This window comes from Phyllobates terribilis, unplaced genomic scaffold (genome assembly GCF_046119375.1).
Source record: "Phyllobates terribilis strain yellow unplaced genomic scaffold, ASM4611937v1 Scaffold_1__5_contigs__length_1240528914, whole genome shotgun sequence".
Classification (NCBI taxonomy): Eukaryota; Metazoa; Chordata; class Amphibia; order Anura; family Dendrobatidae; genus Phyllobates; species Phyllobates terribilis.
In genome coordinates, this window is record NW_027362761.1 from 215,122,869 (window position 1) to 215,139,941 (window position 17,073).

Consider the following 17,073-nt stretch of genomic DNA (forward strand, 5'->3'; position numbering starts at 1 on the left):
TCCTGTATTGTTAAACATCTTTATCAATGATTTAGATGAAGGAATTGAGGGTAAACTGATTAAATTTGCTGATGACACAAAGCTAGGAGGGATAGCTAATACTAGAGAAGAGAGAGAGAGGATTCAAAAAGACCTAAATAAACTGGAGCTGTGGGCAGCAACTAACAATGTTTTTTTAACAGGGAAAAATGCAAAGTACTACATCTGGGCAATAAAAATGAAAAAGAATATATAGAATAGGAGGAATAGAGCTAAGCAACAGTACATGTGAAAAAGACTTGGGTATACTAATAGATCATAGACTGAACATGAGTCAACAGTGTGATGCAGCAGCAAAAAAAACAAATACAATTCTGGGATGTATTAACAGAAGCATACAGTCCAGATCACGTGAAGTCATTATCGCACTTTACTCCTCTTTGGTCAGACCTCATCCGGAATACAGTGTTCAGTTTTGGGCACCACATTTTAAAAAAGACATTGACAAACTGGAGCAAGTTCAGAGAAGAGCAACCAGAATGGTGACCAGTCTGCAAACCATGTCCTATGAGGAACGGTTACAGGATTTGGGAATGTTTAGCTTGCAAAAAAGATTGAGGAGACTTAATAGCTGTCTACAAATATGTCAAGGGCTGTCACATTGTAGAAGGATCATCTTTATTCTCATTTGCACAAGGAAAGACTAGAAGCAATGGGATGAAACCGAATTGGAGAAGACACAGATTAGATATTAGAAAAAATTTTTGACCGGGTGATCAATGAGTGGAACAGGCTGCCACGAGAGGTGGTGAGTTCCCCTTCAATGGACGTCTTCAAACAGAGGCTGAACAGACATCTGTCTGAGATGATTTAGTGAATCCTGCTTTGAGCAGGGGGTTGGACCAGATGACCCAGGAGGTCCCTTCCAACTCTACCATTCTATGATTCTAAGATTTAGATTATATACGGCATTATATTATTGCAGTAAATGGTATAAGCGATCGGACGAACACAGATTCAGGTCTCCTAAGGAGACTAACTAAGTGAAAAATACACAACTTTAAATTTTTTTTTTTATCACCTTTTTTTTTTCTTCCCATTGCAAATAAATGTAAGAATACACCTATGTAGTTTTGAAGTGTTCATAAAAGTCTGATCTATCAATATGTAAAAGTAATTAACCTGTTTTGGTAAACATCGCAGCAAAAAACATTAAGTCCCAGAAATGTTTTTGGTTATTTTTTAACATATGCTGTACAGTGGGTACAGAAAGTATTTAGACCCCTTTAAATTTTTCACTCAGTTTCATTGCAGCCATTTGCTAAATTCTGAAAAGTTCATTTTTTTTTTCTCACTAAAGTACACTCTGCACCCCAAGTTAACTGAAAAAAAGCAAATGTTGAAATTTTTGAAAATTTATTAAAGAAAAAACTGAAATATCACATGGTCAGAAGTATTCAGATCCTTTGCTCAGGCACTCATATTTAAGTCACATGCTGTCCATTTCCTTCTGATCCTCCTTGAGATGGTTCTACTCCTTCATTGGAATCCATCTATGTTTAATTAAACTGATAGGACTTGATTTTGAAAGGCACACACCTGTCTATAATAAGACCTCACAGCTTCTTTACCTCTCACCAGATAGGTAAAGAAGAATCCGAAGATCACTGTGGCTGAGCTCCAGAGATGCAGTAGGGAGATGGGAGAAAGATCCACAAAAAACAACTATCACTGCAGCCCTCCACCAGTTGGGCCTTTATGGCAGAGTGGCCCGACGGAAACCTCTCCTCAGTGCAAGACATATGAAAGCCCGCATAGAGTTTGCTCAAAAACACATGAAGGACTCCCAGACTATGAGAAATAAGATTCTCTGGTCTGATGAGATGAAGATAGAACTTTTTGGTGATAATTCTAAGCCGTATGTGTGGAGAAAACCAGGCACTGCTCATCACCTGCGCAATACAATCCCAACAGTGAAACATGGTGGTGGCAGCATCATGCTATGGGGGTGTTTTTCAGTTGAAGGGACAGGACGACTGGTTGCAATTGAAGAAAACATGAATGCGGTCAAGTACGGAGTGATCCATGGATGAAAACTTCTTCCAGAGTGCTCTGGACCTCAGACTTGGCCGAAGGTTCACCTTCTAACAAGACAATGACCCTAAGCACACAGCTAAAATATCAAGGAGTGGCTTCAGATCAACTCTGTGACCATTCTTGACTGGCCCAAACAGAGCCATGATCTAAACCCAATTGAGCATCTCTGGAGAGACCTGGAAATGGCTGTCCGCCAACGTTCACCATCCAACCTGACGAAACTGGAGAGGATCTGCAAGGAAGAATGGCAGAGGATCCCCAAATCCAGGTGTGAAAAACTTGTTGCATCATTCCCAAGAAGACTCATGGCTGTACTAGCTCAAAAGGGTGCTTATACTCAATACTGAGCAAAGGGTCTGAATACTTATGACCATGTGATATTTCAGTTTTTCTTTTTTAATAAATTTGCAAACATTTTTACATTTCTGTTTTTTTCAGTCAAGATGGGGTGCAGAGTGTACATTAATGCGAATAAAAAATGAACTTTTTAGAATTTACCAAATGGCTGCAATGACAGAGTGAAAAATTTAAAGGGGTCTGAATACTTTCCATACCCACTGTATGTAGTCAAAAATGGCATCAATAAAACAGTGAACTCGCCATGCAAAAACTCACTCAGCTCAATCAATGGAAAAACAAAAATGTTAAGGGTCTTGGAAAATGGCAACACAAGACAATTTTTTTTTTCCCCCAATTAAATATAGAAAAAAAAAAATTGAATCACGATTCGCCAGGGTTATTATGGCAATACCAAACTCAAAGTACATTTTACCACGGAATGTACGCCATAAAAACAAAACACTAAAAATGACTGCGGAATTGCATTTTCAAAGTTTCACCTGGATTTGAATTGTTTTTCAGTACATTGCTTAGTAAATTGAATGCTGTCATTCAAGACTACAACTTGTACCACAAACAATGAGCAGTTTTACAGCTATTTGGTTGGAAAAATACAGAAAAGTTATGGCTTTTGGAAGAAGGGGAGGGAAAAAAAAGCAACGAAAACTGGCTGTGGAGGGAAGAGGTTAAGAAAGCGGATCATTCTTGTAACGCACTGCAGTATCCCTGTATTGTAGTGTAATATCCCTGCTGATGTCATGCTGAACGGTACTACCTTTGCACATAGGATGCCTAATGGGTGTAATAAGCCCCTCCCTCATTTTCGCTGTTTCGGCCCATTTTCACTGGATGAAAATCTGTCAGATTTCAATGTAATGACCCATCGGTCAAGATAATTGGGTAATGTGACTGGGTTTAGTGACTGAACGATGTGCCTAAAAGCGCTTGTTCATCGTGCATAAAATTAGTTTAGGTGAGCAAAAAAATGTTTATTCAATTTTTAAAAATTGTGTAATGCAAATGAATTGTTCACTCGTTCTATGATTTGACAAAGTGGAAATTCAAGTCCTAAATAGGGTTGACTATAGGCAATATTTGAGTAGAAGTTGGAGCATTGGAATGAATGTTTGTAATTATCTTAAAATTTCGCTTTGCTGATTTTGATTTTCTGTCTACAGGATCAGTGGAAATGTTTGTACAATACTTTTGAATTCATGTATTCAAATTAGTATTCCTTATGGGATTTGAATGTTAGACACCTAAGATCATCGGTCTGTGTTAACACAGTGCAGGATGTTACAATGTGACAATCACTATTCAACCATTTTATTCATGATTTTTGTCCTGTATAAACACTTGTCTGATATTATTTGCACCTCATGAATTAATCACACCGTTCATCATTTTAAACGATTATCTGCCCATGTACACTAACCCTTAGATGCTGTGATTGCTTTTGTCTTGTCTATTCTCGCCTGTTGCCGCTGTTGTCGGTTGTGGATGGCATGGTTTAGGCTTTTGAGCCCTCTGCAGCTAATCACTCATTACTGTATTTAGATATTTTAAGTGATACTTTGCAGTAGGAAGTTGAAGTTGACGCGCCCCCGGGGCGATGGGGTACTCGGCAGCTGGGCCTATGGATGCTGGTGGGGGGATATCACTGTGGCTGGCCCTGTCCATGGCCCAGGGCGGTCAACCAAAAGGGGGATTGTAACTTGGATAGGAAAAATAAAATAGTTTGACGCCACCTGTGGTACCTGGTAAGGTTTACCAGCGCTGTTGCAGACCTCCGGGGGGTGATGGGATGGCAGCTGAGGTGTTCCTGCTCCCCACAGGTGGAGTGGGCCCCCGGGGCAGTGTGGAGTTTGGTGGGTGGTGATGCTGGGACTTGTAGTGCAGGCGGGATGGCGCAGCAGGAGTAATTGACAGAGACAGGGGATTCGCTTCAATACCTTTACTGGTGCGGATTTCAGATACGGTCCAGGGTACTCAGTAGGATGGGTGCACTTCAGGACTTCTCCCCAGTGAGCGGGTATAAGGCATCCTGGTCCGTGTCTCCCTCTGTGTATGCTCCTGGCCTGCCTGCAACTGGGCCTAGCTTCTGTCGTGCTGTTCCTTCACCTGTCGCTCGGTAATAGGACCTTCTGTTGGCAACTACTCTCCCTGGACGCTGGGGCCTTGTGGTTCCTGGTCCTGTAATGGGTCTAGCTTCAGGTCATCCAGGGACTTGTAGTCCTCCTCGAATGCCGGTGATCCCTACTGGGTATAAAGGGACCCTGTAGGCGTGGACCCGGTGTCCGGTTTGTATACTGGGGTGAGCCTATGATGCTCCTCTGCCCCTTCTCAACTCCTCTCTCTCCTCTTGCCGTCGGCCACACTCGGAGCCGTCGGAACTCAACTCGTGTTGTAGGCCTTGGCTCGCCTAAGCACAGCAGCCAGCGTGCTGCGTCCTTGCTGCTCTCAGCGTCAGCACGCTCTCCAACAACTAACTTCTGGCTGAACTGCCTGGCTCCACCCTCCATGTATATATCCCTAACGGGCTCCCTCTGGTGGTATGAGGTGGAAGGGTGGAGGTGTTTGTATGTAGTGAGGGCCTCTTGTAGAGAAGTCCGTCCATGCACCCTGTGCACAGCAGGGTGCCACAAAAGTGTAACTTTTTGATTATATATAATATAATACTTTTGGGTCCAGAAATACTTGGTCAGTGGCTGAATCTTCATGATTTGAGCTCTGCATGCCACAAATTTTGATTTTAAAATGAAACACCTGAGATGCAATTGAAGTGTAGACACTACAGGTCTCGGAAAATGGCGCTATCTTTTTATTGCAACAATTTTTCTACAAAGTGTCCTTATTTTAGGGGCACAAAAGTAATTGGCCAAATTAACTTTAGAAAGTATTAAAAATGAACATTTTATTTATAGGAGAGAATCCTTTGCAGGCAATAACTGGTGATGTCCATGGCTTCCAGACTTCAAGCAAACACTGAGTTTCCTCATTTTGTGGTGATTTGCCAGGCATTTACTGCAACTGACTGCTTGTTGGTCTTTCTACCCTAAGTTTTGTCTTAAGCATGCGAAACGCATGCTTTATGGGGTTGAGAATCTGGTGACTGATTTGGCCACTGCAGAATATTCCACTACTTTGCCTTAAAAAGAAAACAAAACAAAACTCCTGGGTTGCTTTCTCTGTATGTTTTGGGTCATTGGACAGCGCTTCACAGTACAGATGGACAATCAACCTTGCTGCATTTGATTGAATCTGAGCAGAAAGTATAGCCCTGTACACTTCAGAATTCATGCAGCTGCTTCTGTCTTCCGTCACATCAATAAGCGCTAGTAACCCAGTGCCATTAGAAGCCAATCATGCCCCTACCATCATGCTGCCTCCACCATGTTTTACAGAGGATGTGGTGTGCTTTGGATCATGATCTGTTCCAAGTCTTCTCCATACTTTCTTCTTCCTATGATTCTGGTGTAGATTGATGTTGGTTTAATCTGTCCAAAGCTTTTCCAGAACTAGGCTAGCTTCTTTAGATGTCTTTTGGCAAAGTCTAATCTGGCCTTTGTATTTTTAAAGCTGATTAATGGTTTGCACCTTGTGATGAACACTTTATAGTTGCTCTCATGAAGTCTTCTTTTTATGGTAGACTAGGATACTGAAACGCCTACTTCCTGCAGAGTTCTTTACTTGGGTGGATGTTGTGAAGGGGTTTACTTGATCATGGAAATGATTCTGTGAACATCCAGGCCTTTTTGAGTTCCCATGCTCACCAGTGTGCTCCTTTTTTTTTTTTTTAGCAGGATGTACCGAACTGTTTATTTGGCCACTCCTAACATTTCTACTATCTCTCTGATGGATTTATCTTCCATTGAGAGCTCCCTTGAACACATGTTGTTGTTTCACAACTCCATATGCAAATGCCACACCTGGAATCCGCTCCAGACCTTTTACCTGCTTAATTGATGATGGATTAACAAGGGAATAGCCCATGCTGCCTATTAAAGAGCTTTTGAGATAATTGTCCAATTACTTTGTTACCACGCTCACACTGAGCGTGGATCTTGGTCCCACACTGCTGTGGACCGAGGAGAGCCGGAGGGTGGGGGGGCAATCCAGGTGCTACTCCAGGGTAGACCTTGGACAAACAGCTGCTTTACCCTCAAGGAGGGATACAGACTGGCAGGTGTGGGACCCAGTTCAGACTGGACAGACAGGAACAGCTTCAGGAAGGTTCGGGCCTGGGTATTCAGCTCACAGGATTGCAGGAACAGCTTCAGGAAGAACTGGGTCTCAAGCAATGGATTACTGGACCGCAGTTTCAGACTGGCAGGGAGCTGCAGGTTCCTAAAGGACAAACAGGAGTAGGTTCACTTAGAACAGACAGGGTCAGGGTAATACAAGACACAGAGCCAGATTCATACAAGGTACTTACAATGAAGTAGCAACAATGCACACACAAACCACTAATATTGCACAGAGGTAACCAATTAGAGATGGGTACTGGTTCAGACACAAACCGGTTCAGTGATTGGTCCCAAGTCTGAATCTTTTCCTATATTCCCTGTCAGTACCAGTACCTATCACTGAACCTGTTTGTGTCTAATTCAGACAAGGACAGATACAGGTTCAGGATTCAGGCCTGGGAATTCAGCCCCAAGGTGGCAAACGGGAAAGGACCTGGCAACTCTGTAGTTACGCGTACATGCAAATGTTGCTCAGGCACCTCCCCACAGGTGAAGGTGCTTTAAGTACCAAGTGCCTCCCAGCAATAGGCTGGGGGGCACATTAGGAATGCGCTCACGGTCTTTAAGAATCAGGAAGTGCACGTGCGGCTGACTGAAGCATGCAGCCAGGAAACATGCACAGCAAGCAGAGGACCAGGAGCTCACTGCACACAGCAAGCAGAGGACAAGGAGCGAACTGCACAGCCTGGAGTGGTGAGTAAGTCTCTGTCCCTGCATGGTGGAGGATGAAAAGCCATGCAGGGATGCAGGCAAAGGTGTTACTTTTTGTTTCTTTAAAAAGGCAGCTACATATTAAAGTGCTGTAATTCCTAAACCCTTACTCCAATTAGGATTTGTATACCCTTAAATAAAAGTGGAGAGTCTACACTTTAAGCCCATATTTATTATAGAAGTTTATCTTGAATGTTTTGGTAAACTGCTAAAATGCCAAAACTTTCAAAATATGTCACTGTCAAAATATGTCTGGACAGTCAGTGCTGAAAGTGTTGGCACCCTTGAAATTGTTAATACACGTTTTGTTATACACATGTTTACTTCCTTTTATTTTTTGTGTTGTTCCAAAACACAGGCAAATTGGACATAATTTCATGCAAAACCCCAAAAATGGGCTGGACTAAATTGTTGGCACCCTCAACTTAATATTTGTTTACACACCCTTTGTAATAAATAACTGATGTAAATACTTTAATGCCCACCCAAAAATGACAAAAGTATTCTCTGAGTGATACCTTTTATTGGCTAACCAGAAAAAAAATATATATATATGCAAGCTTTCAGAGCACAGAGGTTCCTTCTTCAGGCAATATTACAAAAAAAAAAAAAAAAAATCCATTAAAGGTATAAAAGTATTTTACATTGATTTTTCTGGCTAACACGCTACCACAATATAACTTTATATTGTACATCATAATAAATAACTGCAATGTATTGCTTCCTATAACCATCAAGAAGCTTCTTGCACCTCTCAACTGGAATTTTGGACCACTCTTCTTTTGCAAACTGCTCCAGGTCTCTCATATTTGAAGGGTGCCTTCTCCCAACAGTAATTTTAAGATCTCTCCACAGGTATTAAATGGGATTTAGATCTGGACTAGTGATGAGCGAGCGTATTCTGTTAACCCTTTTGGCGTGCTCGAATGGTATGTTTGAGTCACTGTGTGTGCATGATTTGCGACTGTTTGACATCTTTAAAACATGTGAGGAATGCCTGTTAGGCATTCCTCACATGTGCTAAAACTAACAGGCATTCCTCACATGTGTTAAAGATGTCACAGTCGCAAATCATGCACACACAGCGACTCAAACATAACATTCGAGCACGCGGAAGATACTCAAAGCACCAGAACATTCTCTTAAATCTCGATTAACGAGCATGCTCGCTCATCACTAATCTGGTCCCATTTCTGATCACTTCAGAACTCTCCAGTGCTTTGTTGCCATCCATTTCTGAGTGCTTCTTGAAGCATGTTTAGGGTCATTGCCCTGCTGGAAGTCCCATAACCTAGGACGCAAACCCAGCTTTCTGACACTGGGCACTGCACTGTGACCCAAAATCCTTTGGTAATCTTCAGATTTCATGATGCCTTGCACACAGTCAAGGCACCCAGTACCAGAGGTAGCAAACATCTTTCAACCTCCACCATATTTGACTGTAAGTACTGTTCTTTTCTTTGTAGGCCTCATTCCATTTTCAGTAGAATGATGTGCTTTACCAAAAAGCTCGATCTTGGTCTCATCCACTAGACGCTTCCACAGAAGGATTTTGGCTTACTTGCGTACATTTTGGCAAATTGCAGTATAACTTTGTCACCAGTGGGGTCCTCCTGGGTCTCCTACCGGGTCTCCTGCCATAGCGTTTCATTTTATTCAAATGTTGACAAATAACTTGCGCTGACACTGATGCACCCTGATCCTGCAGGGCTGCTTATCCACCATCCAGCAGACTATCCTGTGTTGCAACCTTTCATCAATTTTTCTCTGCCTTCCACATCCAGGGAGGTTAGCCAGTGGCATGGATTGTAAACTTGTTTGTTTCTCAGTGTGGACAAAGGAACATCAATATCTCTAGAAATGGACTTGTAACCTTGAGATTGTTAATTATGTTCAATAATTTTGGTTCTAAAGTCCTCAGACAATTCTCTTGTTCTTTCTGTTCTCCATGCTTAGTGTGGCACACACAATGCAAAGATTGAGTCAACTTCTCCCCTTTTATCTCATTTCAGGTATGACTTTCATATTGCCCATACCGGTTACTTGCCACAGATGAGTTTGAATGAGCATCACATGCTTAAAACAGTTGTTTACCCAGAATTTTGGAAAGGTGGCAATTTTGTCCAGCTCATTTTTTTTGAGTCTTGTGTGAAATGTCCAATTTGCCTTTTTTTTTTTTTTTTTTTTTTTGTGTTCCAATACATACAAAGGAAATAAACCTGTGTAATTGCAATAATCGTCTGGGAGAAATGCTATTGTTTTTGGAACAATTTCAAGGGTGCAGGCACTTTCAGCCATGACCGCATATGTTATATACCTGTATACTAGGTTATGTTGCTGATTGGGGATTGGTCCGGGTCTAAAGACCTCTCGTAGCGCCTGCATGAGAGGTGTACAGGCTCAAAAGAAATCTCTAAAGATCTGTAAATTCACTCTGATGTGCATAGGAACCATAGACTTACTATTGAGCCCATACACCCCTCTGTGCAGCAGCTGCTCACTAAAGATCAGTGGGGGTCTGAGGACCTGCTATGCCTCCCCCCACAACCATCTCCACCAAACAGCATTGCTATTGAAAGCATATATTGTAGAAAAAGCTGGATAAAGTAACAGTTACACTTTAACAATTCTAACTAAAATAGTGTGATCTTACAACTTAATATTGTGGGATTACGACTTAGAGAATCAGTCAGCGTGATTTTGTAATGTAAAGAAAAGACATGGCTGCAGTGGTGCTGTAACGCTGGTTACATTGATAACTTTGCTGAATAAATCCACTTTGTGGTTCTTCTTTAATCACCATTTGAAGCTTTTGGCTAATTAGATTTTGGTGCACAGGGGCCGGACGGTGCACTGGGTCTTCTCCTTCCTGTCTGTGATTCTCTGGCTCCTCCTTCTGCCTCCAGTTTGTGAATGACCTGCTGCCTCAGTTTGAAATCTCAGCAATGACCCCTGACCTTCACAGACCGGAGGCAGTCGAGGGGTCGGGAATCACAGGCTGGGAGAAGACCCATCTCCGCAATGACCTGTCCTTCACAGACCGGAGGCAGACGAGGGGTCAGGAATCACAGGCTGGGAGAAGACCCATCTCCGCAATGACCTGTCCTTCACAGACCGGAGGCAGACGAGGGGCCGGGGAATCAGACAGGAAGGAGAAGACCCAATTTGTAGAAAACTTCAAATTCTGATTACAGAAGAACAAAGCAGATTTTTTTTTTTCACGAAGGGCATCAATATAATTAGTATTACAGCGTCATTACAGCCATGTCTTTACTTTTCAAAATCGCGCAGACCAGTTCTCTTTAAGGACACTGGTAAAGCGGTACTAGTTTTCTTAAAGTGTTGGAGGCCGATTTGCTCCACACTTGAGAGATTTGTCCTCTGCGTATTTATTACTTGGGTCTTTTTAAATACTCCTATATTTGCAGCAGAAAATTCACATTGTACACGGTGTAGTCATGGGATGGATAAAAAGAAATTGGTAGTCCAGATCTCCAATGGGAAAATTCTTTATTTCCTTCCATCAGCCCTGAACCAAGGTCCAAAACAGTCTGTCCAAAAAGTGACTCCGTATGAAAACAGCAGTGCTGAAGTGTCAGAGGATGAGCTATCAGAACGCCGGACCACTTTCAGAGAATTTCGGACTAATTTCTTAGACCCGTCCATGGAGTACAGTGTTGACAAGTATGTGCTATGTTTCCTAGTATTTCAATGTGCTTATTTTTTGTTGATCAACTACAGTGCTGTCACCAGGTTTTTGCTACCCCATCTGAGAACAGCGTAATGTAGGGGCCGAGCCCCTGATTCCAGCACTGTATCAATTACTCAGCTGTTTGCTGTCTTTTTGATTAAAATCAGTTTTATCTGTTACACATCTAACAGTTCTCTGAATGTTCTGATTGGCAGCTATGTACAATAAACATTGGCTAGAACGCTTCCAGTCATTATTGGGGATGGTTTATGCAAGATGACCTGGCAGCAGGTTTACTAGTACTCTGATGATCTGCTGATTTAACAGTGGTTTTATCTAAACTACAGCAAGCAGCCCAGTAAGTGACAGTGTCTCTGCCCCTACATTATGCTGCTCTTGGGTTACATGGCAAAACCTGGTGACAGATTCCCTTTAATAATCCTGAAACCTGAATATTTATTTAAGAATTTTTGGTGAGTTCCTGTATTTTTAGGAGAATCTGTTTATACAATTATTGGCAATTATTAGTGTGTAGAATTATTATGCATCTACATTAAAAAGTAAATTTTATCTTTAAAAATATTTTTTAATCTGTTAAGGTGAGCATAATAAAACAGCTCAATGTACAAAAAATGCATTTGACATTTAATAACCTATTATATTTCCTCCAACTAGCTCCTCTTTAATAATCCCAGCCCATAACCGTACCCCTTCCCCGACTTGCACCTGAGTCAAAGTCTAGGTCTGTGCCCATTACTAATCCAGCCACTGGCCCATTCATCCGGGCCGTCCAGAGTCTCTCTCATCTCATCAGTCCATATAACCTTTGTAAAACCTGTCTTCAGATATTTCTTGGCACAGTCTTGACGTTTCACCTTCTGTGTCTTGTTCAGTGGTGGTCGGATTTCAGCCTTCCTTACCATGCACACGTCACTGAACACCTTGTACTTCTGGGCTCCAGGGAGGCAGCAGTTCTGAAATATGACAGCATATTTTTTTTTTGGTTATAAACCTTTTTTGTGCGACCTATTTGCACCTAAACTTTTGATGGTTCTGTGATCACACCCCAATATGTTAGTAATTTAGAGCTCTTCCTCTCTCTGTAAAACTTGTAACATCTTAAGAGTCAGTTATCTTATTTTTCGAACTATAAGACACACTGGACCATAAGACCACTAGGTTTTAGAGGGGTAAAATAGAAAAAAATTAAAGCAAAAAAGTGGTCGTGATGCACGGTTATGGGACAGGGGGTCTGCTGCTGACAATGTGTCTATGAAAATATATATATATGAAAATATATATATATATATATATATATATATATATATATATATATATATATATATATATATATATATATATATATATATATATATATATATATATATACCCCCCCCCCCATGCACACAAAGTAAAAATTCTACTCTCCTTTATTCCCTCAGCTCCACGCTGCGTCTTGTTCTGCTGCCAGCAGCTGATCTCAGCATGTGAGCAGTACATGACAGACCATGCGCCCTCAGACGTTGAGATCAGCTGCCGGAATAGTCGCTGCTCCCCACGCTCTGACTATGGACGTGAGGAGCAGTTACTATTCGTTCTCCTTAACAAGCGTGCACAGTGTGAGCCTCAGCTGTGGCTCCTGCAGTGGCCAAGCGGTCACGTGTGCCCTATATTAAAGCGCATGAATATTCACTACTCTGTACGCCCATAGGAGTGGGGAGTAGTGAATATTCATGCTCTTTAATAGCGGGCACACGTGGCCGCTGCAGGAGCCGTCGGCTGGGCTGACACTATGAGCGCTATTAACGAGAATGAATATTCCGTGCTCCCCATGGGCGTGGCGAGCAGTGAACATTAACTTTCTTTTAGTAGCGGGCAGAGTGTAAGAGCCGTAGCAGGCGGCTCCTGCTGCGGCTTGACTTGATCAGTGACTTCAGACGACCATACACACTAGATGGCTTTTGTACAGCTCTCTGATATACAGGAGTGCTCATTCAGCTGACCGCTCTTGTGTTCTCTAAGAAGGCATTCTCCATACATGTCTGGCAGTGGCTTATCTCTGGTAGGCTATATGTTAATCAATTCCAAATCTGATATGCCACGTCGGTATTTCCCCCAAAAATCAATTGTCCAGGGCTTGCATACACATTACTGTCAGATGTTGGCACAAATTAATTTAGTGCATTCAAAAATGTATGGTATTAAAAAGTGGCAATGAAGTGGGTAATATAAAAGAAAAATCTAGTAATAAGAATGCTGCACTACCGCCAGCATTGGCACCAGTTCTCCAGGCAGCAGTACGATCAAACCAAAGTTATAACTGGACTCCTTTGCCACTGGCAATCTTATTAGTGGGGAGGAAAATGAGGACATTATGGAATCTACGGCACATCACTTGTCACAGAACAATGTGTAACACTGTCAATTTGAGTCAGTATATAGTCCTCTGCCACCGTAACAGTTAATCTTTTCCATTCCCTCTATGAAGCTTAGCATTTCTACCCCTCATTCCCCTAAGCCATAGTACTCTAGGGGCTAAAGAAGATATTTCACAAGTTCTTGCAGTTTATGTATTGGACGAGATGAAGTCGGTGTTTGTACTCAGAGGAGATTGAAGACCATATTCAAATTCTGCTCATGTGGAAAAAGCAAGCTGGCCAACAATGTGAGCAAGGCTCAAACTGTCCTCCTACCCCCTTCTCCTCGCACTCGTCTTTCTGATAGCCAGACTGCATTCTCCAACTAGTATCTGGCCGTTGTCAACACCCCTTTCATTATACTCTCTACTGCTTTCCTTGCTCTTCCTTCTTGTCTTTGAATCCTCATTTAGCCATGCGTGTGCCCAGGAAACATGTGTCTACTCTTTAATTTGTGGTGAACTTGTACATATGGCAGTGGAGCTTCATATGAAAGTTAAGTTGAGTACACACCGTCATTTTGCAAACTGTGTAGCCACCATTACTGTTTTTTCTTTAAAAATAACCAAAAACCCCTGCTTTCATGAGCCTGTGACTGTTGGCCGCTCTTCTTGCAGTACATCATTGACAGCAGCTATTTTAAATTTACATTAACATATTCGTCCATGGTGTGCTGCTGTTTTAGTCCACCACCTTAATAAGAAACAGCCAATACGAATTAACTCCTCTGAGCATAATAAGTATATAATGATCAATACTGATTATTCTCAGAGGAGGTGCCAATTTATTTTTCTATATTCCTCCTCTATAACCTTGGTGCGTCTTATAGTCCAAAAAATACAAACCAGAAATGTGGTCATGATACACTATGGGGGAGGGTGTCTGCTGCTAACAGTTATATGGCTAATATCCCTCATCCTGGTATGTTTGGCACCACCATCCTGATATATATTATGGCACCCCTCATACCTCATCCTGGTATGCATACCCCCTACCCCCTTTCCTCATCCTGGTATGCATGGCACCTCCATCCCCATCACACAAAACAATAAACACGCCTACTCACCTTTCTTCCCTCTGCTCCAGGGCAGTGTCCTGTTCTGCTGCCAGCACTGATCACACTGTGTGAGCCGCGCATGACGTCATTGCAATGCGCGCTCACACCGGAAGATCATCTGCTGAAATAGTCTCTGCTCCCCACGTCGGGACTATTGGCGTGGGGAGCAGTGACTTCATTCTACTTAATAGCGCGCACACTGTAGCCGCATCCATGGGCGGGGAGAGGCGGTGAATATTCATGATCTTTAGTAGCAGGCACAAATGACTGCCGAGCGCTGCATACTCGGTATGCTGTGATGGGCATGGGGAGTAGTGAATATTCATTTTCTTTAGCAGCGGGGACAGAGTAGGCTCCTCTGCCGCTGCCGCTCCACCCACAGCAACAAGACATTAAATTAGAAGGTTTGGACTACAAGACGCACCCCCCCACACACACACACCCTTTCCTACAAAATTTTGGAGGAAAAAAATGCATCTTATAGTCTGAAAAATATGGTATTTCTTATTGGCTGATTCTTGTCTATTTTGTTCAGTCCTATTATGCATGACCATTTTTGAGAATTCATCTGATTAGTTATCTAACCACAATTCATAATGTAACCATGTGTAAGGGAAGTGTTTTTAGAAACCATAACGCTTTCCATGTAATAAGCTATATAACTTTTATAGCTACAGTGGGGGAACGTCTGACCTCTGTAATTTCAGACATTTCAATACCAGATATGAACTTCTGTTTTTCTATTGCATCAAATACGGTCATGCAATAAAATGCAATTTATTTAAAAAAAAAAAAAAAAATACAATTTGATTTTTTGATTTTTAAATTCTGTCTCAAGTGAAATGTACTTGCCATAAAAATTACAGACCTCTCCATTCTTAGTAGGTGGAAAAACTTGCAAAATCAGCAGTGTATTAAATACTTGCTTTCCCCACTGTATATACGAACAGTGCAGTTTACTTTATATAGAGAGTATGTGGGTTGATAACATTACCTATGTGTCAAGATAATCACAGCCTGGGAGGTCTTGCAGATCCTCCCGCTGTGATCTTTTGTCAAACTGCTCTCTGCTGGCCCCTATCGTCCGTACAATTAAGTGATTGACCAACTATTAAAGGAGGAGGCCGCAGGCTGTTTTCACTAAAAGGCCGGTTATTGGAAAACTTAACATTGAGCGTATGATATATACACCTCCGATTTCAACACATGAAATATATGTATATACCTTCGGTACGGTCACTGCGAACTCCACGATAACCCAAGACTACTTGTTGCCACCACCATTTGTTTTTATACAGGCTTACTGGATGCCTGACGGTTAGCGTATGACTTTGGGGTGCGGTTTACAGAACAAAAGGAACAGAACTGGATGAAATCTAAAATTCAACAGAGCGATATGCAGTGTTTATAAAACAAAAAATATACAAAAGAATTTAAAAATGGGACAAAACAATATAGCATATACAGTTACATAGAATAAAAAGGAATAACGAAAGACTTACTACACCGCTCAGATGAGTTAGCTTAGCAAAGTAGAGCACTTCGATTGGAGACGTTCAGTGAATGGGATTCGTACATACACCGATGTGTAGCTCTCTACAGGAACACAGATCATAATTCTGCTTGACTTTTTATCAGCACCTGAGTTACACCCACACACCCCCCTTGATGACCTCACGTGGGCTGGGTTGTGGGATCTTCTCAGCCCTTCAAGATTTCATGAAATTCCCAACTTATCAGAGATCTTAACTCCTGATGACCGCAGAAATTCGAGATCACTGCCTTATTTTATCTGGATTTTACCTTTCCCCAGAGACCAAACATGACATGGTTGTCAACGATCTGGCTATTATGGATTTGGTGCTTATAGGCCGGTGTCAGTTATGAATATATGCATTTTCTTCCCAGGTTAGCCCTGAAGCTGAAAATGTATGTCCCATCACTGTAGGATCTATACAGACTAGAATATTCACAATTCTCCACTGGTGCCTGTCTGTCTAGTGTAAATGTATAACGTTTTTCCGGAAGGGAATAATGTATTTCCTGGGGAGATGAGGCTCTTCCACTTCTCTGTGTAAACACATGTCCCTATTGTTATCCGGCCCTCTGAAAAGACTCTTCTTGCCCAATTACCTATCTCAGTCTTTCACATGACCTCATCATTCAGTCACCAGGGCTTCAAAAGGACTTCCTGCTTTTTAATTAGGATTCCTCACTACACCATATGTTAACTGTGTGCTCCTATGATCAAAACAAGTTGGTAGATTGTAAGCACTTTCCTACTGCAATTCTGTGTGAGAGATGGGTTAGGAGTTTCATCTTAATATTTTCTATGGCACCACCCCCTTTTTTGAGGTGGCACAGGGAACAGATTTACAGATCATTTCCCAAGCCCACCTTACGTCCCACCCTTCCTGGATCCCACAGTACCCTCACCTTCTGTGATTTGGAAATGGGTTTCTCCGAGGGGTCACTCGGCACCACCAGACAGATCGGAGACTCCTTGCTAGGGTTAGCCAGAAGTAATGCAAAGGC

At 42.1% G+C, this 17,073-nt stretch overlaps 1 protein-coding gene across 3 annotated transcripts in view; it reads left to right on the plus strand.

Moving 5' to 3' along the window:
• The window catches only part of HABP4 (hyaluronan binding protein 4), a 138,149-nt gene that overhangs the window by 87,225 nt on the left and 33,851 nt on the right, over positions 1-17,073 (plus strand). For all 3 annotated transcript variants that reach the window (XM_073652965.1, XM_073652956.1, XM_073652974.1), the window contains exon 3: positions 10,901-11,057. In XM_073652965.1, coding sequence (XP_073509066.1) covers positions 10,901-11,057 — 157 coding nt within the window. The remainder of the gene's footprint in view (positions 1-10,900; positions 11,058-17,073) is intronic.